At 43.3% G+C, this 22,384-nt stretch overlaps 1 protein-coding gene and 1 pseudogene across 2 annotated transcripts in view; one reads left to right on the forward strand and one right to left on the reverse strand.

Moving 5' to 3' along the window:
* Nucleotides 1-410: 410 nt before the first annotated feature.
* The window catches only part of SIDT1 (SID1 transmembrane family member 1), a 108,867-nt gene continuing 86,893 nt past the window's right edge, over nucleotides 411-22,384 (reverse strand). The window contains exons 18-26 of one of the 2 annotated variants that reach the window (XM_056109280.1): nucleotides 19,317-19,453; nucleotides 18,168-18,276; nucleotides 13,250-13,264; nucleotides 12,158-12,234; nucleotides 10,192-10,238; nucleotides 5,349-5,454; nucleotides 5,143-5,253; nucleotides 4,118-4,231; nucleotides 411-776 (exon numbers count right to left, since the gene is read on the reverse strand). In XM_056109280.1, coding sequence (XP_055965255.1) covers nucleotides 714-776; nucleotides 4,118-4,231; nucleotides 5,143-5,253; nucleotides 5,349-5,454; nucleotides 10,192-10,238; nucleotides 12,158-12,234; nucleotides 13,250-13,264; nucleotides 18,168-18,276; nucleotides 19,317-19,453 — 779 coding nt within the window. In that variant the 3' untranslated portion in view covers nucleotides 411-713. Of the gene's footprint in view, nucleotides 777-4,117; nucleotides 4,232-5,142; nucleotides 5,254-5,348; nucleotides 5,455-10,191; nucleotides 10,239-12,157; nucleotides 12,238-13,249; nucleotides 13,265-18,167; nucleotides 18,277-19,316; nucleotides 19,454-22,384 lie in introns of both variants that reach the window. The other variant, XM_056109279.1, reaches the window with a different exon arrangement.
* LOC130018545 (40S ribosomal protein S23-like) lies at nucleotides 21,306-21,736 on the forward strand (annotated as a pseudogene).

The raw sequence follows: 22,384 nt of genomic DNA on the forward strand, positions 1-22,384 counted from the left end.
TCAGGTCTCATCCGGAGTCTTTGTAATGGGGCCAGGAGGTGACTTGTCCAAGTCTCAAAAGCATCTTTCCCAGCCGTGTGGGGCCTGGATGAGTTTTCGGAGTCGCCAGAGCCCCTGCAGGTGTGAGCTGCAGCTTTTTGACTTCTGGAGGACCAAATGCTGCAGATGGGGGTGCCAGAGAGGGACTTCGAGCTTTTGGGCTTTCTGGGCTTGGAGGCAGCGTTATTGGCAAATCTCAGATGGGCAGAGACGGATGCTAAGATGGGGTTAATTCTGTTTTGTTTGGGTATCATACCCACTAGTACTCAGGGTCTTTTCCTACCTCTGTGCTCAGGGTGAGTCCTGGCAGTGCTCAGGGGAACGTATGTGGTGCCTGGAATTGAACCAAATGCCTTACCCTCTATCCACTCTTGGGGCCTAGTTTTCATGCAGCTTTTATTCCTGTCCAAGTCAGAGTTGTAAGCAGAAGAGGATGGAGTATCTGGATTCTTTGAGGCCATCCTCTGCCCAGAGCCAGTGTTTCCTGTCCTGTCTAGCTTCTTGAATGCTTGGATCACCCCTGTCTCTTCTCCCCCGGCGTGAATGAGTGCAGACTTGGTTGATCATAGGGTGATGAAGCATTTGGCAGTGGCAGCTTTACAATTTTGTTGTATTTCTTGAAACAGCACCAAGATTGAGCTGTCTCTCTCTCTCCCTATCTTAATGCTGTGGGATCAGAAGACAGGGATCTGGTCTCTCCGAGAAACGTCCAGATCATCATCCAGGGTTAACAACACCTGAAAAAGAGAGGTACATGCCTTATGAGCTGGAGGAGAAGGCAGCAGGGATAGAAGAGGGATCACTAAGTCAATGATGGTTGGAGGGATCACTCGGGATGGGAGATGTGTGCTGAAAGTAGATCAAGGATCAAACACGATGGCCTCTCAGTGTCTGTACTGCAAACCATAATGTCCATAAGTAGAAAGATAGAGGGAAATGGTCTACCACAGAGGCAGGGGTAGGGGTGGAATGGGGTTGGGCATGGGGGAGGGATACTGGGAACATTGGTAGTGAAAAATGTACACTGGTGGAGGGATGGGCCATTGTATGGTTGATACTCAAACATGAAAGTTTTGTAACTGTAGCTCACGGTGATTCAATTTAAAAAAACGTGAAATAAAAAGAGAGGCACACTACCTTGAACCCCATCAAATGTGCTGTGGTACTTTTGCAGTTTCTTTTTTTACAGATATACATATACATATACATATATATATATATATATATATATATATAAAGCACACAAGGCTCAACCTCTAACAATATGTTAGTAACCTCTTATAGAAGGGATTAATGGTCCTTGAGTGAATACAAAAGAATCTTCGGACTGAGTGCTTGCAGTCAACCGCAGGACATTGCTGTTAGGATTCTAGGTTCTACAAGTGTGAGACTCCTGGAGATCTCAACAACAACAATGACAGCAACAAAATAGGAAAAAGTGGTTTGTAAATATAAGAATTATGGCATGGAGATTGGTTCAACATGATAGGGTCGGCAAGAAACGTATTACTTAGAAGGGGATATTGGGACAAAAACTTAAGGAATAAAGTCTGGTCGCGTAGAGCATTGCTAGAGAAGAAATGTGTCCTTATTCTATATTGTGTCATTTTCTCACCATTATCTTCATGTGGAACCCTGAACTTCACTTTTTAGGGTCTCTGATTAATGAAAGTGACTTTTCAAAACTGAAAACGCTTTCTATTGGTTATTTATCTATTTCTATTGGTTAAACTTCCCGAATTAACCACTAGGGGGTAGGCCTGCTCCACTCTTGCCGTAACCAAGTTGCTTAAAGAGGGCAAGTGTTAGGAACCTAGAGTATCTAGCAGAGTTGTGATATGTCAATTGAATCCATGCACAGACACTGGGGACTTTAATTTGGAAAGCACAACATTAGGATGAAAGAACGTTGGCAATTATCATATAGGGTTATTAAAATATGCGTGACTTCTAGGAAGGCGCTTGTGCAAAAAGATGGAGGACTTTAGGAGAGATTTGAAACAAATACTTTAAAAGGAAGCAGAAGGCTGACTGCTGTCCTGCGCCACTCCAGGAATTTGTAAAATACTCAGTGAGACTAGAATCCAGTACTGCAGAACACGAAAAAACAAACAAACAAACAAAAAACCTAATGTTTTGAAAATGATAATGACTGTCTCATGTGATCTTGGGGAAATTATGGGAGTATGAGTTCTAATAATCAACGCAGTCTAAACAATATGCAGCTTACAGAAAATCATTTGGTCACTTTCTGTGTTCAAATGTTGATGAGTAAAAAAAGGAAAAGGAAAACAAAGATCTCGTTGAAAGATACTTGTGTAAACTCACACAAAGGGGGGCACAGCACACAGCGGCGGTGGCTCTATCTCTCCCGCTGCCCGTGTTCGGTAGTCTCACCCTTCTCCCACCCCGGGGAGGTCAATGGTGAAGGTCATTTCATTTCATTTCATCATCCTGTTATTCGTCGATTGCCTCAAGCAGGCCCCAGTAACGTCTCTTTCATCCAAGCCCTGAGATTATATTCAAGGCTCTTTAGGAGAATGAGACCCATCATTGTTACTGGTATTTGGCATATTTGGTACGCCACGGGGAGTTTGCCAGACTCTGCCCTGTGGGCAGGCTACATTCGATAGCCTGCAAGTTTGTCCAAAGTAGTAATGAGACAATAAGATGTCATAAAGAAAAGTTCTGATAAGATGTTGCGCGGCCGCAAATGCGAAGGTGAAGGTCAGGCAGAGGAAGGAAACGAAGGCCAGGCTGGTTGGTATTAGTCGCAGTTTATTCCAATCCTCTCTCCATCTACACCCGTCTCCCTTCTCTGCCTCTGCTCCCTTTTGCCCATTCTACAGTCTCATTATATTTCTCTCCACGAGGAATTGGGGGAACAATTACACATAGGTTCAGTCACAATCAATAGGGGTAAAAATCTTAGCCTCAGGGAAAGCCGCTCCTAGGACAGATCCTTTCTCAGCAGGAGGACCCACCCTAGAGTGGAATCCCAAGGGTGTGTCTCTCCTCTCTTTGTCCAACAAGCATATACGCATATATAATATAAATCATTTTGTATGGATACAGTAAGAAATATCTTAAACTTATAGAATTGCTCTCCTAGGGCCATCTCAATCTCAGACTACAGTGCTCAGGCCAGATAGTCTTTCCTACCCCAAGCAGGATCCTAGTCTCGTCGTTACTTTTGGATCATGACAGCATTTGTCTATGATCAAACTCTTAACTTATAGTTAAGAATCGTGGCACTTTGGCCTGGCCCATTTCGATGCAGGATAGCTCACCGCTTGCCCTGGGTCCATTCAGTCTTGTCGGGACCCTGCTTTTAGGGTGTTAGGAACTAAGGTCAATTGAGGCTTAAGTCGAGAAAGCAGATGCCTGGGAGTGAATAATATTCAAAGCCAATTAAATCCTAAGTTACAAAGCATAATGTTAACGGTCTTCCTGTATCTATACAAAAAGGATATTACCTTAAGGTAAACTGTTCATAAGGCATAAGGAGAGGAGAAAGGCAATATTTCACTCATACATATAAAATCATAGATTTCTGGGAAACTGACCTTACAAATTAACAGTTTGATTAAGGGGAAAACTGATTAACTGGGTGGGGAGGAGAGCATAGGGAAGACTGTTTACAGATAAACACAATGGAATGGAAGTGCCTCAGGAGCACTGTGATGGGTGTAACCATATAACCTAAGCTTCTTGTGGAAGAAGGACAAAGCAATGTCACCCTACAGATACTTTGTTAAAAATTAGTTACATGGCATCCCCAACAATAAATCCATGGATACATTTTTTTTAAATAAAGAAAGGTCACCAGTCCACTGAATTACAGTGAGGAATTGGAGAGGGAGATTACAGAGAAGTACAAAAGGGAAGTTAGGGGAGCAGGGATGTGGTTAAGTGGTAGAAGAAACGCCATGTACCTGTGAAGTCCTAGTTTCCATCCCTGGGGCTGCCTAGCCCCTAAGTGGGATTCCCTAGAGGACCAATGATAAAGAGGCTATAGAAGAGGGAACAAGCAAGATGAAAGAGAGAAGAAATGAATAATATAGTATTTGAGACTTACCAAGAATGAGAAAAATAGGGCCGTAGCAGAGAGGAAGTGCCAGATGTCATGGTCATCAAAGAAGTTGAGCAGAACGCACTCCCTGTTCTTCTCCCGGGACTCAGCTGGAGTTCCCTGGAAGAAAGTGAGGTAGGACATGGGCTCTCTCAGAGTTCAACTGATCCCAGGCTGCCCATCCACAAAGACACAAAAGGGACATGACAGTCATCTGCCACTAAAGGACAGAGATGGTCTAAGGGATCTGTTATTCAGCCATTTCATCATCCTTGTGTGATGGATGGGTTGAATTCCAGTGGGTTGAATCACACAAACCCGAATGGTACAGCCTATGACACACTTGCAGCTTGCTCTAGGGCACATCCTACAGGGATCATGGTTTCACATTTGGTTCCATGTTGATGGAAACACCAAGAAACATGTGACTTTCAGTGCATGGCTTAAAAAAGTTAACTTCCTAGAAACACGTGTCCACATAAAACCTTGCATATGAATGTTCACAACAGCAACATTCATAAGAGTCCAAAAAAATGAAAGCACCGGGGTTGGAGCAATAGCACAGCGGGTAGGGCGTTTGCCTTGCACGCGGCCGACCTGGGTTCGGTTTCCAGCATCCCATGTGGTCCCCTGAGCACCACCAGGGGGGATTCCTGAGTGCAGAGCCAGGAGTGGCCCCTGTGCATCACCGGGTGTGACCCAAAAAACAAAACAAAAAAAATGGAAGCAAAAAACCAAGTCACGCCTCTTAGAGAAAGCTTCTTGTTAGAGACTGTAACCAGACCAGTAGCAGCAAGCACACAAAGGGAGGGAGGGACGGAAAGTCAGAAAGGCAAAATGGGGAAGGAAACACTATGGAAAAGGAAACTGGACCTTTGGGTTGAAAAGACAGTACACGGGGCACATGCTTTGCAAGCAGGAGTCCCGTGCTCAATCCCTGGTATCTCATGATCTCTTCAGCATCCCTCAGAGTGACCACAAGCACCACTGAAGGATGTGCCTGAAAAGGAAAAAGGAAAGGGTCCGCTTACCTCCCAGCTGCTGAGATTCTGGAAGAAAAAATACAGGGCAGCAGCCCACACCACAGCCGTGGCGATGATGCAGAATAGAGGGATGGGGAGGACCTTCTCTGAGCTGCGGAGCTGCAGGAGGAGAAGCAGAGTTGTGAGCTGCGCATGTGCGCTGCCTTGGTGCGGGGGGCCAAGGCACATCAAAGGCTCCCTGCAGCCACCCTTACCTTCATGATGATGTAAAAGGCCAGGTAGAGCAGCAGGTTGCAGATGAAGATACCCAGCATGTAGGAAGCAAAGTCCCGGGGCCGATACATGAGTCCAAAGAAGGCGCTATCCATAGGAAGGTAGGTTTGTAACAGGATTGGCATTTTCACTCTCCCCACCGCCTTGAAAACCCATGACATTTGAAAACATTCATACAATTTGTTTAACATTCATATAGCCCATACGTGGATATGCCATGAACAACGTTTTCTGGTTGAAATAGGAATTTTTGAGACTCGAGAAAGAATCTTGGAACCGAGCAGCTCGCTGCGCCAGGCTGACTTCACTGGGGTGCCTCAGATGGGTCAGGTGTCTCCCCTCCACCTGTCCCCTAGGTGTCCCCTAGAGCACCACCTTCCAGAACCCAATGAAAAGCCAGATACTCAGAATTAGTGACCTAAAACTCCAGGCCTCATGGGATAGGGGATAAACCGGCCCTTCCCACCTCCCTGTCCCCATGGAACCCTGGATGTTACGCCCACGAGCTTCCTCCATGACTATTTAAGAGCTCATTAATGTCCATGACCCAGAGTCACACAAAAGAATCTCAGAACTGAGCAGCTCACTGCAGAGATTTCTCCAGGCCCTCAGTAACTACAATTTTAGATTTCTAGGAGCTCACAGCCGCTCTTGCAACCCTGCAACATTCTATGTCATTCATAGCGGGCAACACAAATAAATTATTTGTCATTTGCCTGTTTGGCAGATTTGAGTGGTAGTGGGAAATTCGAAATAATGGTGGCGGGAAGGTGTGATGGTGGTGGGACTGGTGTTGAAATATTGAATGTAATACATTATTGTGAACAACTTATGAAAAAAATTTTAAAAGAAATAGGAATTTTTCACCCTTCTTTTGTGCTTGACAAGGGTTAAGAACATAACAGAAAGAAGCAAACCCTTCATTCTTCAAAAAATGAGAAATAGAGCTCCCATTTGACCCACTTCTAGGAATATATCCTGGGGGTCCAAGAACACAAAGCATCTGTACGCTTATGTTTATTGCAGCACTATTTACCATAGCCAGTATCTGGAAACAACCTGAGTGCCCGAGAATAGATGAATTAATATAGAAACTATGGCACATCTACACAATGGAATACTATGCAGCTGTCAGTAAACTAAAGTCATGAAATTTGCCTATAAATAGGTGGACATGCTGAGTCAAATGAGTCAGAAGGAAAGGGACAGATATAGAATGACTGTATTTATGTGTGAGATATATATATAAAAAACCAGTATGACGCTAATATCCAATGCCAGGGAAAACAGGCCAGGAGGTCTGGTCAATGGTTGGCCAATGGTGTGGGAGATAGAGGGTAGTTAAGACACAGGAGGATACATATGACAATACTAGTTGGAAATGATCACTCTGGACAAGAACTAAGTATTGAAAGCAGGTAAAGAGATAAACATTACAAATTTTCAGCATCTGTATTGCAAACCATAATCACTAAAATGAGAGATAAGGGAAAGGAGAAAGAAATGAGAGAGAGGAGAGAGAGAGAGATAGAGAGAGAGAGGAGTGCCTGTCATAGAGGCAGGCTGGGGTAAAGGGTGGCTTCAAGGGGTTGGAGGGAAACTGGGGACACTGGTCACTGGTGCTGGGAAATTACACTGGTGGAATGATGGGTGTTGGAACATTGTACGACTAAAACACAATCATGAACAATTTTGTAATGCTCTATCTCATGGTGATTTAAAAAAATTTTTTAAAAGAAGTGTATCCTTTCAGATATGAGGTACTTCCCCTTTTTTCACTTAAGATGAATTCATTAGAATCAATTACTAAAAGTCAGATCTTCTCAGTAATTGGTTTGATACACGTTATGAATTTTTTGCTGGATATCTGTTTTTCAGTACTGATGTTTATTTTGGTTGGAATTTAGGCTTAGTTTTGCTTTAGATTTCTATCGAGTATAACAAAATTTGTTAGGTTATGACCCTTATCTCCTAATTTTGAAAAGTTTGTATTTAATAAATATGCACACATGTATTTGAATTCCTATCATTTCTAGTCTGGCTCATGAATTTATCTTTCTAAATTTGAATTGGTGTCTGTTTTATTACGGTTTTGTAGTATGTCAGATAATCTGGCTAGGCTAGCTTGCACTATCCAATATGGCAGCAATACGTGGATATTTAAACTATGACAATTAAAATTAAAGTTGAATATTCAGTTTCTCATTTATACTAGTCATATTTCAAGTACCAGTGTGATCACTTGTGGCTAAGTTACTGTATAGGGCAGCACTGGTCACTGTCACTGTCCTCCCGTTGTTCATCAATTTGCTCGAGCGGGCCCTGTAACGTCTCCATTGGAGACTTTGTTGTTACTGTGTTTGGCATATCAAATACATCACGGGTAGTTTGCCAGGCTCTGCCGTGAGGGCAAGATACTCTCGGTAGCTTGCCAGGCTCTCCGAGAGGGGCGGAGGAATCGAACTCGGGTCGGCCATGTTGGCTGCGTGCAAGGCAAACGCCCTACCGCTGTGCTATCGCTCCAGCCCTGTAGAGCAGCACACAACTCAAAGATTTAGGCTAGTTGCTATTCACATATGGTTTTCATTCCTTCTGTTCATAGTGTTTAAAAGAGTGTTTTGTTAGCAATTTTGCCTAGATAGGCAATACATTTTAGAATAAAATCCTATAATTTGTGTTTGTTTTAGTTTGGGGCTGGAGCGATAGCACAGTGGGTTGGGCGTTTGCCTTGCATGCGGCCGACCCCACCAACCCAGGTTCGATTCCTCCACCCCTCTCGGAGAGCCCGGCAAGCTACTGAAAGTATCTCGCCTGCATGGCAAAGCCTGACAAGCTACCCGTGACGTATTCGATATGCCAAACACAGTAACAACAAGTCTCGCAATGGAGACGTTACTTGACCCTCTCAAGCAAATCGATGAACAACAGGAGGACAGTGCTACAGTGCTTCAGTTTTAGTTTGGGGCCACACCCAGTGGTGCTCTGGTTTTACTCCTGAGTCTGTGCACAGGGATCACTCCTGGAAGGCTCAGGAAAACACATGGGATGCTGGGGAATGAACCTGAGTCAGTCACGTGCAAGGTAAGTGCCCTACTCACTGTACTATCACTCAAGCACCCAGAATAAAATCCTATTAAAAAGTGCCCTACTCACAGTACTATCACTCAAGCACCCAGAATTAAATCCTATTAAAAATCCTATTTTTATAAATTAATAGGATTATTTCATGGAATTCCTTCATGGAATAATTAAATATCACATTTATTCACCTTTTAATGTTGAAAGTAGGTTGCATACACTAGTTACAGTTAGCAAAAGTATACATCTGTTGTAATCTTCTATTTTGAAACTATATTAAAAAAAATCTAGGCCAAGGTAATAATGAGGGAAAAGAAGAGAAAGAACAATACAGGAAAATTGGGAAGAATGAGTTTTGGAAGGAAAGAAATGGCAGAGACTTACATTCTTGGTAAGAAAGAAAATACCTACTGAGTAAGCTTTATGGAAAGTTCTATAGGAGTTTAAAAATTATTGCATTTTTACAACTACTGGCAAATCTTTGTGTCTATCTATCATCATATCTACTGATATAATTTATCTACATAGATGTAACAAATTTGATGTGTATCTTGTTTATCAAGTAATTCAACCTATCAATGATTTCAAGCTCCCCGTGACATATTCGATATGCCAAAAACAGTAACAAGTCTCACAATGGAGATGTTACTTGTGCCCGCTCGAGCAAATCGATAAACAATGGGAGGACAGTGCTACAGTGTTATCAATGATTTAATTAAGTAAGATAGACCACTACTGGCCAATAAGTGCTTAGTATATCTGGCATATTCTTTGAAGGAAGAAAAATACTTTTTATCCCTCCCAATTGCATTCTGTTAATGATAACCAAGACGGAGCCTGACTGTGGACTGGGTGTCAGGGCTATGCATTACTTAAGGTGTTTGCATGCTCAGCTGCAGTGTTTGCCACGGGTCACAATCCTTTATGCTTGCACATTTGCTCACTGAAGCTCATACACATTAGTTTTGTGTTCATGCATTTTCCGGTTATAGTTATTTTCTCAGGTTACATTCTTAGCTGCTTGCTTAAATCTTGGGATATTTGCTGCAGCTCAAGCCTTCTAATTACAGTATCTGCACATATTTGGCTTTGGGCTGTTTGGAAATGGCCTCATTCGTGTGAGAATCTCAGATAGCTGAGGTGTGACACAAACAGCATAGCTGCCAGGATTGCACTGGACACATTTGGAAGTACCACAGATTGAGTCTAGAGCTTCCTGCTTTCAACATTGTTCCTTTGGCCACTGAGTCATTTCCCAGTCCTAGAAATATACCTTTCTTCTAAGTCTCTAGAAAAAAGTGCACTTTCCTTCATTTAAGATTAAAAATATAATAAAGGGATGAAGAGATAATCTAGCGGGTAAGATGCTTGCCTTGCACTTGGCCGACCAAGGGTCAAACCCCACTACCGTACATGATCCACTGAGCTCTCCCAGGAGTGATCCCTGAACTCAGAGCCAGGAGTAAGCCCTGAGCACTGACAAAATAAATAAATAAGAGGGCAGAGAACACAGCAAGCAGGGTGCTTGCTTCACACATGCCCAGCCTGGCTTCAATCTCCTGGACTCCATATGGTCTCCTGAGCTTTGACAGAAATGATTCTTGAGCAGAGAGCCAGCAGTAAGCTCTAAGCATTGCTGGGCTGGACCCCAAGCAAAATAAAAAAAAATTGGTGATAGAATAAAACAGGATCAGAATGTTCCAGACATTAATAAAGAGAAAGCTATGCTTTCTTAAGTTTACTTACAAGGACCAGTTAACCAGATTCCCCACGATGAGCAACACCATTCTATCCTGGAAAGAACAGAAACATCAACTCAAATCCCAGAGACTCTACTTCTCTCTCAGTCTCCTATAAGGGAAGCATCATCAACTGCCTTGGTGAAGCCATTTTTCTGTGGTTCTCAGGGAGACATGAATCCTGCATGAATGCTAAGTGACCACACCTCTGAAGGCAAGCAAAGGAAAATGTGGAAAACGGTTAATAAAGCTGTACTCTTACTGCCCCCCCCCCCCCCCATTGCCAGCCCTTGTCCTCCATCGATGGAGCTATTGAACATGTGGTATCATTTCTCAGGGGTCTCAGCAAGAGATGCTGCCTGCTCAGTGGTTAAGAGATTTTTTCCCTGGAGTTAGGTCATCAACAATTATTGCTCTGGTTTGGGTTACTCAGTGGTTTCAAAGCAGATCTCACTTGTAGGGAATTAACTTCTGACCCAATACCCTGGCCACACAGGACTGGTTTCTAAGCCTTAGCCTTACTGTTCTAGTGGGTGGAGGATGAAAGTCCTCAGGGCAACTAAGACCAACTAAGCCCCCCCCCCCCCCCCGCCAAAAAAAAAAGCTCTCAATTTTTATTTGTATTTATTTAATTAGTTATTTATTTGTCTTGGGGGCATCATACCTGGAGGTGCTCAGGACATATTTTTGGCTCTTTGCTTAGCGATCAGTCCTGGTAAGCTCAAGGGATCATTATGGGGTCCTGGGGATCAAGTGTGGGGCAGCCGCATGCAAGGAAAGCACCCTCCACTGCTTTATTGCTCCAGTTACAAACTCTCAATTTTCAGTGCCTACATAGTTTGTTCAAACTTTTGAAGTCAAAGAATTCCCATATTTCTTTCTATTAAAAATCCTTTGGATATTGGACTGGAGACATAGTACAGTGGGTAGGGCACTTGCCTTGTACACATCCAACCTGGGTTCTATCCCTAGCGTCCCATATGGCCCCCTGAAAACCACCAGGGGTAATATCTGAGCACAGAGTAAGCCCAGAGTAAGCAGCACCAGGTATGGCCCCCAAACAAAATAAAAATTCTGTTGGATATAAACTTTTAGCAGGTACTTATTGAACTTCTGTGTGCCAAGTGGCAGCAGCATCGTGACTTTTGGCCAGGTGCTCCCAGGATGTATGGCTCCTGTTCAAGGTCACTGATATGGGCCAAGGAACAGCTGGACGTGGAAGCCTCTGCCCAGTGTCAAAATGTATAATATAATGAAACAGTAAGGTAGAATTTTAAACATATATATTTTGATCATTAAGAAATGGTTCCAATTTGGAAAAAAATATTCTTGTTCATTGTAAAAATGAAGCAGTGTCTAAACATTGAATGCACGTGTCATGGAGATACGGTAGGCTCTTAAGAAAAGTGATTTAAGTAACTGTATGCTTGCTCGTGACAGTATCGTCTTTCCGCATTACAAACTCAATAATGGTATCTCTTTAGGTGATTATCCATAGGGATATAGAACTCGATTCTCCTGACAGTGGTTATCATTGTTTAATAGTTTTGTGAGTTTCTCTATATCTCTCATGTATATAGTAGCTAAAGCTATGAATGAAAATGCAACTACCCAGCTTATCATTCAAAAATGACAAGAAGAGTAAGTGGGGACCAGGAGAGATGGAACAGCCGGCAGGGTGCTTGCGTTGCAAGAGATCAACCCTGCGTTGATCCCCAGGATCACATAGGTACCCGCTAAGTCCCACCTGGTGTCATCCTTTGGCTCAGAGCCACTGGTAAGCCCTAAGCACAATTGGGTGTGGCTGCCACACCACCTTAAATAAAAGGAGCAAGTGGCATGCTTCTCCTACCACCTGGGCCTCAGCCACCCTCACTGTCTTGATCTGGGGAGACTGAGTGATTCATGACCTTCACCTCCTGCTGTTCCTAATGTTTGGGTGAAGGTCAAGGACCACAGGAGCACGCACGTACCATGTACAGAGGCCGGCTGCACTGCTGGACGAAGTCTGTGTAGAAGACCCTCGCGGCCCGCCGGAACATCCCCAGATCTGCTGACAACACAATCACATGGTAAGAAGGCTGGGGGCAGGATGGAGCTGTCCTCACCTCACTAGCATGGCACTGCACTGGTTACATGAGCAAGAAGTGTTTGCTCTCACAAAAGGCACCTGCCAACCATGCCATCGGGGAGGTTTATGCATCAGACTACAGAGATGCAAGATGGACGAGAGGAACAAATGCACATAAACAACTTGGGGGACTGGCCAGCCCCTCAGGACCCCCTTCAGCAAACAGTCTCTTTGCTGAATCTACCACAAAATGTTTGTACTACAGAGCAAGGTTTCTCAACCTTTTCCTGACTACTGCCTCCTTCTAACCTTGTTTTCTTACTAAGGACCTCACCTCCTACAAGCTGGCCAGATACCTCCTGCTGTGCCCCTCCTTGGGGATCCCCAGGGGAGGCCATATGACCCCTCTACCTTGCGGAGAAACTCTGTTGTAGAGAATGAGAAATAGTAACCTGCTAAAGTTTTAATTCATATTTCTCATTGTGTTGCTAAATCACGAAAAACTCCACCAAGATACTGTGTTCTACTCAAAGTGCTCAGAAAGCATCTATGCGTGCTGGAGCAATCATCAAAGGAAGGCAAGTTATAAAGGGGAGAAAAATATAGGAAAGACTTAGTGAAATACAATCCTTGTAAAGGATGAAACAGCAAGTACTCGTGCTAGGGAGAGTCAGGGTCAGAGTTAGAGCTGTCTGTGAGGCTCTGCTCCAAAGTGGCTGGGGTCTTCTCCAAGCAAGCATCTCTGCAGGGCAAGGGTAGGTGCAGTTCTGCAGGGAGGCTTTGGTTACTATGACTTGACACCTGGGATCAGTTGAACCACCACGCACTGGATTAATAGGGGGCTTGAGTGGCAGTCGCACAGAAGGGGTGCCCTGCAGGCTGATTTGGATGAAGTCCATCTTTTGTGCTTCCTCTCCCCACACTGACTGGTGTGTGCTGGTGCAGAACTGGCAGGGAAACAATCTAGAACTTGGGAAAGGTGGTTGAACATTACCTGTGTCAGAAACATCTGAATCAGTAGGAAGCAGAAAAGAAATGAGAAAGAAAGGGAAGAAAAAGTTGTAAGAGCAGAGTCAAACAGGTCAACTGCTGGTCATCTTATTTTCTCTCAAAACAAAAGACTTAATTTTTTTCCAATTACAAAAGTAATGCTTTCTCATACGAAAGAACACAATCTTTTGATCTGCACTCACATTCTGAAGCTGACTATTCCCCTGAGTGGATTCTCTTTTCTCTCAACCTGTCTCCTTTTGAACATCACTTGCCCTTTAGAACTAATCCATACTCTCCCAGGTTTGTGCTCTGTGCCCTGCTTCTTGTGTTCTTCTCACAGCAGAAGGACTCCAGGCCTGCGTGGGTAGCTCCATGCAGTTCTATCCATGCTCTGCCTTCTGTGTCCACTCTTATTTCCACAGGTAGCCCCAGGGTCTAAGAAAGGGGCATGCTTTTTCTTTGAGAATACAAACAAAGACAGTTTGTATAATGGGCAGGGGGGTAGGGGTGTTGCCTGGACCACTAACCCAGTTTCCACATTGCTCTATCCTGTGCCCTACCAGGGGAGGTGACTATGCAGGTGTGTCAGTGAAGTTCTCAAAGGGTGGACGGGGACAATAGGATATCTTGGTAGAAGAGGCAAAGACTGTGGAAGAAGAATGAATTCAGACTTCTTGTCTACCTGGTACCCTAAATGGGAAGTTGCCTCAAGCTGGCTGTCAACTGCCCCTTTCTTTTCACACCCTCTCTACCTACCACCTCTCCTTCTATGTTCTGGGGACACTTCTTCCCTATCCTGTAAAGAGCTTCTGGACAATTAAAGAATTTTATGATTCTTCTCTATCCCATCCATTGTCTTATGCATAGCCCCTGTGTAAAAATCCTGCTCAAATTTTACAAAGAATATTTTCTCTTATTGGGTCTCTGGCAGACCACAGCATGGACATAATATCATGCATCAAACATCTCATTCTTAAAAAGGTAAATAAATTTGCCGTTGCAAAATTGCATGGTGCAAAAGTACAAAGTATATTAAAAACTCCTGTAAGTATAATGATCACCTCCATGACATGTACCTGTGTCCAAGTTTATTTAATTTTCTGGAAGAACCCAGGTAAGCAACATCCAAATTAGCTTCTTTTGAAAGTTAAGCTTTTCTGAGTACCCTAACCTTGGGGTCTGGTGGGGGAGCATAATCAGATTGCCATATGAATTGTTCTGCACAATTGACTAATGATGTATACACCAGAACATCTGAGGAGAGAACAGCAATATTCAGGGTGAATCTACTGACCATGCCAAAAGGAAAAGGTAGACGGGCAAGATGAGAAATGCTTTCATTTAGTCTGAACGCCATGAGTCCAGGTGGAATTGATCTTAGACATTAAACTAAAGGCAAGTGACATCTAAACTGTAGACACCCTCAGTTTGCACTGAAAGAGAAATCTTCAGGGTAAGTTCCATTCCCACATCCTTCCTCCCAGAACATTTCACTTGCCTGAGTTCCCCGCCTGCTTTTGAAACCTTAGGAACCCTCCCTGCTCTAGCTTCCGGGGGATTGATGGCACTTCTCCAGAGGCTCACTGGAGGTTAGGGAATTTGTCATGGATTCTGCTGGTAAACATTTCCCTGCAAGCATATTCTTGGCATAACTAAGTGGCATGAAGGTACTTATGTTGTGAAAAGAAAGGAACTCAAAATAGAATAGGACCAAGAATTATAAAAAGGGATAAACATGAAAGAACTGGTTGACAGTTTTGTTTCATTTCTCTACTGGCTCAAATGTCTATGACTGGCTTTATTTAATGTAAAGGTAGTTGTCAGTGTGGGTTCACCATGCCATTGATGAAATAAGAAATGAAAATTTTGTGAAACTGATTTATTATCATTTTCTAGTAGAGTATTCAGCAAAGGGGATGACCCTGCCCACTAGGGCTGCTGAAACAAGCTGGGGGACCATTAGTATGTTGGGTGCAGTTGGGCTATTTGTTCTCTTAAAGAAGGCAGATTTTCAGAGCGGTTCTGTGTAATTTTCATTTCTCTCTGAAAGAGGGTAGCAAGTTAAATAAATTTGGGAACCTCAGTATTGGTAGGTGATCTGGCTTTACATTCATGGATTTCACACTTTCAGTTCTGAGCACTGAAAGATCCCTCCAAACATGTATAAAATGAGTGAATGATGGACTTGGAAAATAAGTGGTTAGGTGCAGGTCATTGAAGTAAAGACTTTGGTTTGTTTCTGGGCCACATTCAGCTGTGCTCAGGGCTTACTCCTGGCTCTGCACTCAGGAATTACTCCTGGCAGTGCTCAGCGGATCATATGGGATACCAGGGATTGAACCAAATGCCTTACCCACTGGGCCCTCAAATATATATTTAAATGTACTGGAATGGTTTGTACCTCTTTAAAATATATTTATATTAGATTATTTTGTAGGGCTGGAGCGATAGCACAGCGGGTAGGGCGTCTGCCTTGCACGCAGCCAACATGGGCGACCCGAGTTCGATTCCTCCGCCCCACTCGGAGAGCCCGGCAAGCTACCGAGAGTATTCGATATGCCAGACACAGTAACAACAAAGTCTCCAATGGAGACGTTATTGGGCCCGCTCGAGCAAATCGATGATCAATGGGAGGGCCTTTACTTTACTTTACTATTTTGTAGTTAAGTTAAAGACTAATTTGTCTCTTAAATTTTGTCATTAATTTTTCCTATCTCATTTTATCCTTTACAATGTCTCAATTTTCCTTTTATTTTCTGTTTTATTGAAAAAGAAAAATCAGTTCTTTGCACAGCATTGCCATAAATCTCTACCCAGATGGAAAAAAGTCTTATTTTACTATGTCCTTTCTCTATTTTGGTTTTTATTCTTTTTTAATAGAAAATTTGCCTCGTGACTAGAATTTGTTATGTTGCAAGAATGTCTTTGGTGAAAATGCTGGCAGTGAAACTGGCAAAACTACCTAGAGCTGGAAGAGGTGTCCATTATGTAAGATGATAAGACCTGTAAGATTCAGCAGAGAGGGCTGGGAATGAGACTCAGAGGTAGAATACATACTCTACCTTGTATGGGCCTTGTATGGGCAAGGTTCTGAATTTGAACCCCAGCACTGGGAAAAAATAGATTTGGTACAGAGTTGGGAGGAAAAGAAGGTGGAATCTGGTATCAGTTCTCTTACACAGCTATGTTCTGCAATGTTTTTCCAAGGAAATGAGAAATCTACATCTAAACCTGGACCTTACAGGTTGTAATGAAGGAATGTTCATTTATAAACTTCCTTCCTTTCTTCCTCCCTCCTGTCCTTCCAGTTATGGAACAATGTTTTAGTCTGCCTTATGAATTAACATTTTACAGTATGACATAGCACAGCGATAGGGCGTTTGCCTTGCATGCAGCCAACATGGCCAACCCGAGTTCGATTCCTCCGCCCCTCTCGGAGAGCCCGGCAAGCTACTGAGAGTATCTCGCCCGCACGGCAGAGCCTGGCAAGCTCCCCGTGACGTATTCGATATGTCAGACACAGTAACAACAAAGTCTCCAATGGAGACATTACTGGCCCCGCTTGAGCAAATTGATGAACAACGGGAGGACAGTGGTGACAGTGGTGAGTATGACACCTGGCTTTTACTTCCAGTCTTGTCTTGGGCTCTGCAAATAATAGGTGTGGTCTTTGCTGAGGTGCAAATAATCCAATAGTGTAATTTCATTCAATCATTCAATTTCATTTTTTTGAGGGGGGTTATGATATTGATGAGGAAAAAACCCAGTTCCTGCCTGGGAGCACTGTGTGGAGTTTGCATGTCCTTCCCATGGCTGCATAGGTTTACTCTGGGTATTTGGCTTCCTCCCACTGCCTATAGAGGTGCATGTTAGGGTTACTGGTGTATTTTTGTTATCCCAGTCAGAACACATATGTGTGTGGTGTAGAGCTCCTGCAGAGAAAGGGCATCCTGTCCAAATCAGCTTCTGCTTTGTGCCCTGAGATACTATTTTCCACCACCCGAGATCCTGGACTGGAATACACAGGATGAATGAACACATATTCTAAATAAATGCAAAGGGATTATTGAAAGTGATAATTATGTTGGATTTGTATATGGAGACTTGTCTTTATTTAGACAGAAATACACTATAGGAACTTGACTTTTGTATGATCTTGTAGAACTCTTATGTAAATTTATTTTAATCAGGGTAAAATTTGGTTTAATTCTGGGATATTTTCCTTAAGGTTACAGTGTCCAAAAATACACTGACAAAGTTAAATGAGAACTTAATGTCTACGGCTTTTTTCTTGAAAATTATAAAAGTCTGATTTCCTAGCTTTTAAAATGACTGGTGAAACTTAAATGATATAATATTCCACCTGCTCCCCTGGATGGAAGCTGATACCAGCAGATCGAAAATTGGTTTCTGTAGAATACGGTATTATTATGTGATTGCTTCGTCAAGGTCCAACAAAGTCCCATCACTAAGGTTAGGACGTTCATCTTTCAGAAATTTCAGTCCCTGGATTGAAAATAACGTAAAATTTATTTTGAATAATCATTTAGCATGGTTAGAGAAACGTATCTTTTTAGTATTATGAACTAAAAAGTACTCCTCTAGGTGAAAATAGTGGTTGATACCACAACATACATTCAAAGCTTATTTTTTGGTAGACTGGCAAATGTTTGGGACTGGAGCTCAAGGTACATCTCAGTTCTAAGGACCAGCTAGCATTATAATTTTTCAGTTGGAAATGAAACAAGCCCTACTAGTTTACTGCAGCCCTCTGAGGGAGAATATATGCCACTTCACACACAGTGTTCAGAGTGTGTGTCTGGGTGAACAGTGCCATGACCATCTCGCATTGGCAAAGACCTATGATGTGTTGGGGCTGTCTTCATCGGTTTGCTGTGTGGAGAGAAACTGGGACTCACCTATTTTGAAACGGCCCAGGTAGTAGATCTGCGTGCTGATGGCCAGAGAGGCCAGAATATGGATGGCAGAGAAGATGATCCAGAACCACAAGTCATTTTTTCCAAACACCTAGGAGCAAAATGGAAGTTACTTGCATCTTGGATTTTCCCAGAGAATTTACAAAAATAGCTCTACCCCTCACGTATGGATAGTCAAAAATCAAGCTGTTGTGCTTGCACGCACCCAACACTACAAATTGAAAGACTCGAACCCCATGCAATGGGAGGATTGCTGAGAGCTGGTGTAAGCCCAGAGCATTGCCGGATGTGGTACAAAACCCTCCAAGAAAAAAAAAAAAAGAAGAAGAACGAATGAAAGTCTGAGCTGTGTGTGCATCTGTGGTTTCTTTTCTCCCATCTCTGAGCTCATACGACCATATGAAAATGTACCCTGACCATATGAAAATGGTTGAGGGGACTATGGCCTATGCCTCAGTGGATTTAAACTAGAGCAAGTGTGCGGCTGGGAGCTATTCCCTGTGTTCCTCACACACTGTGTGGTTCTGACAGCCCCGGGAGGAGGAACTGAACAACCCGGGGGCCAGGCCCACAGACCTAAGCCAAGAGTTCAGATCTTTAAGTAACTAAAGACAGGAACGCTGGCGCAGCCACCTTTTGGAAGAGGTTCCTGTTCTCTTGTGATAGCCTCTTATCAGCTTGTACACGCCTATTCCAGCTCTCCTGAATTGGGTCCAATATTCCAGGTTTAGTTCAACAGGTGCCCATTGTATTATTAAAAACAACTCGCTAGGGGCAAGGAACCAGCTCATGCAGAGCACATGCAGACCATGTGTGAGGCTCTGGGTTTGAGCCCAGCGTGTATCGTTGACCCGGGCTGGGCCAGGCCCCATTGCAGAGTGGGACCAGGGCCTCTCATCACAGCTTGGGTACGGCCCCTTATTTAAATTAAAAAACACACAAAACAAAAAAAATCATAAAAACAACAATGACCAAAAAAAAAAAAAGGTAAAAAAGAAACTGAGATAAATTCACAAAATTACAAGAGTAAAGCCAGGAGCATGATTCATTTGGGACTAGTTAATTCCATTCCTCTGGTAATCAGCAGGCCCTTTTGGAGAGGTGGGCTGCAGGCAGGGGCAGGGGCCATACCACTCCGAGGACGGTGAGTGTGATGACCACGGCGAAAGAGGCGTAGGCGGCGTAGGCGCTGGCATTGATGTCGGGGTGGCGTGTCTGATAGAGCTTCAGCATGCACAGGCCGGCGATCATGTACATGAAGGAAGTGTCTGGGGGTGCAGAGAGGCAGCAGCCAGCATGCGCTGAGTCAGTCACCTTTACTGTGCTCAGACTATGGACACCTCTTCACTTACTAGACACAGTCTCTAAACAAACTCCCCATACGTTCCTCCCAACCCTCTCCAGAGCTGTGCCATAGATAACTGACTGCACCCCGTGCCCAGCCCTTGAAGGGTTGCTGTGTTTAAAGACTGGCTGGATGATCATCGATAAACAACCCTTAAAGGTGAGAGCGAAAAGAATCCTAGTAGGGCTGGAGCAATAGTATAATAGGTAAGGAGCTTGCCTTGCACATGGCCAAGTTGGGGTCCATCCCAGTCACCCCATATGGTCCCCCCACCCAGCTCCGCCAGGAGTGATCCCTGAGCACAGAGCCAGGAGTAACCCCTGATCCCTGCTCAAACACAAACAAAAAAGAACCTTAGGGGTCCTGGAATGCCTCACTGGCAATGTGTCTGCCTTGCATGTGTGAGGCTGGATGTCCATCCCTGGCATGGTCTCTAGGCTCAATGGCAGCCCAGCAGTGGCAGCTTGGTTATTTCTGGTCCCCAGATCTACAGCACAGTGTGTGAGCACCACAACCAAGTGTGCAGGGTCCTCCTTGCCCTCATGGCAATAATTGCTAATAACAACAAAAGAAAGGAAAAGAGAAGGGGAAGAGAAGAAGGAAGCAGAGATAGAAGAGAAGAGGAGGAGGAGGAGGAGAAGGAAGACGAATCAGAGGAGGTGGAAGGAGGAGAAAGTGCAGGAAGAGGGAAAGAAAAAGAATCCTAGAGAGGTGTTGGAGCTGCCACTTATCATTCTAAAGTAAAACCACATGGCTTTTTAGTTCAGAGATGGAAAACCACTTTAAATAGAAATTAAAGGTAGCTTAGCTGAGGAGAACGAAGGAAATGCAATTTAAAAGAAAAATGCGATGTCCCTGATTGCTGAAAAAATGTGCCCCAAAGATAAATGTCTGACAGTAACATACATTAGTGATGAGGTAAGGAACTGGAACTCCCAGGTAGCTAGTGAGTGGGAATTAATTCTGGGGGAAATTTGGTTGTTTCCATAATTTGGAAAAGGCACACACAGAGATTGGCAAAATTTTGCAGAGACACTCTCTCACGTGTGGACCAAGAGTTGTGTACAAGGATATTCATTGTAGCACTGAAGGTACTCAATGTTCTTATAAAATATTGATAAATATTTAAAACATTTTTTAATTTAAAAATGTTGCAATACAGTATAATAAATTAACAGTATGATTTAATTCACTACAACTATAATAGAGCTATGAAAACAAACTGGAAGAGTAAATACCAAATTAATTATAGTTGCTGCCTCTGGGGAAGGGGACAGGAAAAAAAAGTTTGAAGAACAGATCAAATTAGGCCCTCAACTTTACACAAAATTGTATTCATTTAAAAAACAGATCAACATTGTATAACTGAAACCCAAGCACAAAAATTTATAAGTCTATAGCTGTACCTCATGGTGTTTCACTAATAAAAAAAAAACAGATCAAAGAGGGGCTGGGGTGGGGCTCAGTGGTAAAGTACATACAGAAGATCTGGGTTCGATTCCTGATACCACCAAAAAAGATTTTGAACGGTGGACGTAGCTCAATGTAGAATGGCTATCTTGCATATGCAAGGCCCTGGGTTAGATATGAGGTCCTGGGTTCAATCTCTGCTAATCACACAAAAAAATTTAAAGTAGATTTGGTGAATATTTTAAAATTTGATAAACTGTTCATTTTGGAGTAGTGAGTTCTTTGTAGTTTTATTTATTCAAGTATTTTCTCATTTGAAAATTAAATTGAGTCTCTCTTTCACTCGGGCCTGTGCTGTTGGCAGGATGGGTAAGTGTCGAAGTCTCCATAGTGCCCGGAAGCTCTACAGCCCCCAGTGGGATCAGGAGTGGCATGACAAGCGGTACGAGAGAGCGCATTTGGGCAGGGCCCAAAGGCCAACCTTTCGGGGATACTTTCCATGCAAAGGGCATGGTGCTGGAGAAAGTTGGCAGTGAGGCTAAACAGCCAAATTCTGCTATGAGGAAGTGCATCTCAGTTCAGCTAATCAAGAATGGAATAAAAAAAAAATCACAGCCTTTTGTACCCAGTGGTGACTGCTGAGATTTTATTGGGGAAAACGGTGAAGTTCTGGTTGCTGAATTTGATCGCAAAGGGCATGCTGTTGGTGACATTACCGGAATCTGCTTTAAGGTTGTGTGTCAGTGTGTCTCTTTGGGCCTTACACAAAGGCAAGAAGGAAAGACTGAGATCATAAGTTTTGATGATGAAAGCACAGTAGTAATAAGTTTTCATATTAAAAAAAATTGAGAGAAAATCTCTGTGATGTTTGAGTGAGTCCTTAGAAACCAGGGCAAAACCATGAAAACTGTCTTAAAATTCCTTATCTTTGATCCTGCTCAGTGTTAATTGCTCAATACCAGCACTAACTCTTCTTTTTCTGCTTCCTAACAGCAACTCAGAACTAACTCAAATATTTTGGCTCCATTTTCAGTTCAGAAATGTATACCTTCCCCACCAGGGTCTGGGGTTGGTTGAGCAAAAGGTCATCCACTGCCTCAACCTATAACTAACTGCTCTAACACCCCAGGCCTCTGCTAACCAGCAAGAGGGCATGATTCTGAAAACTGCGCTCAATTACTTCAGCTATTAAAGTGTAAGGGAATGTTATCTGGGGGTTTTGAAGAATAAGTTCTCTTGATTTTAAATCAAGACTCCTAGAAGCCTTGTTGACATCTCCAGACACTGTGGGGGTAGAGATGAGAAGCCAGAGCCTGTAGCTATTTGTATCACCTTGAAGAAAGACAGACTGAAAATAAAACCCCAATACAGATAGATTACAAAGGAATCGTAGAGAGAATAAGCCAGAGGCCCCCAAGAAACCAACTACAAGCCCTTTCAAGCC

This window comes from Sorex fumeus, unplaced genomic scaffold (assembly GCF_029834395.1).
Source record: "Sorex fumeus unplaced genomic scaffold, SorFum_2.1 ptg000265l, whole genome shotgun sequence".
NCBI lineage: Eukaryota > Metazoa > Chordata > Mammalia > Eulipotyphla > Soricidae > Sorex > Sorex fumeus.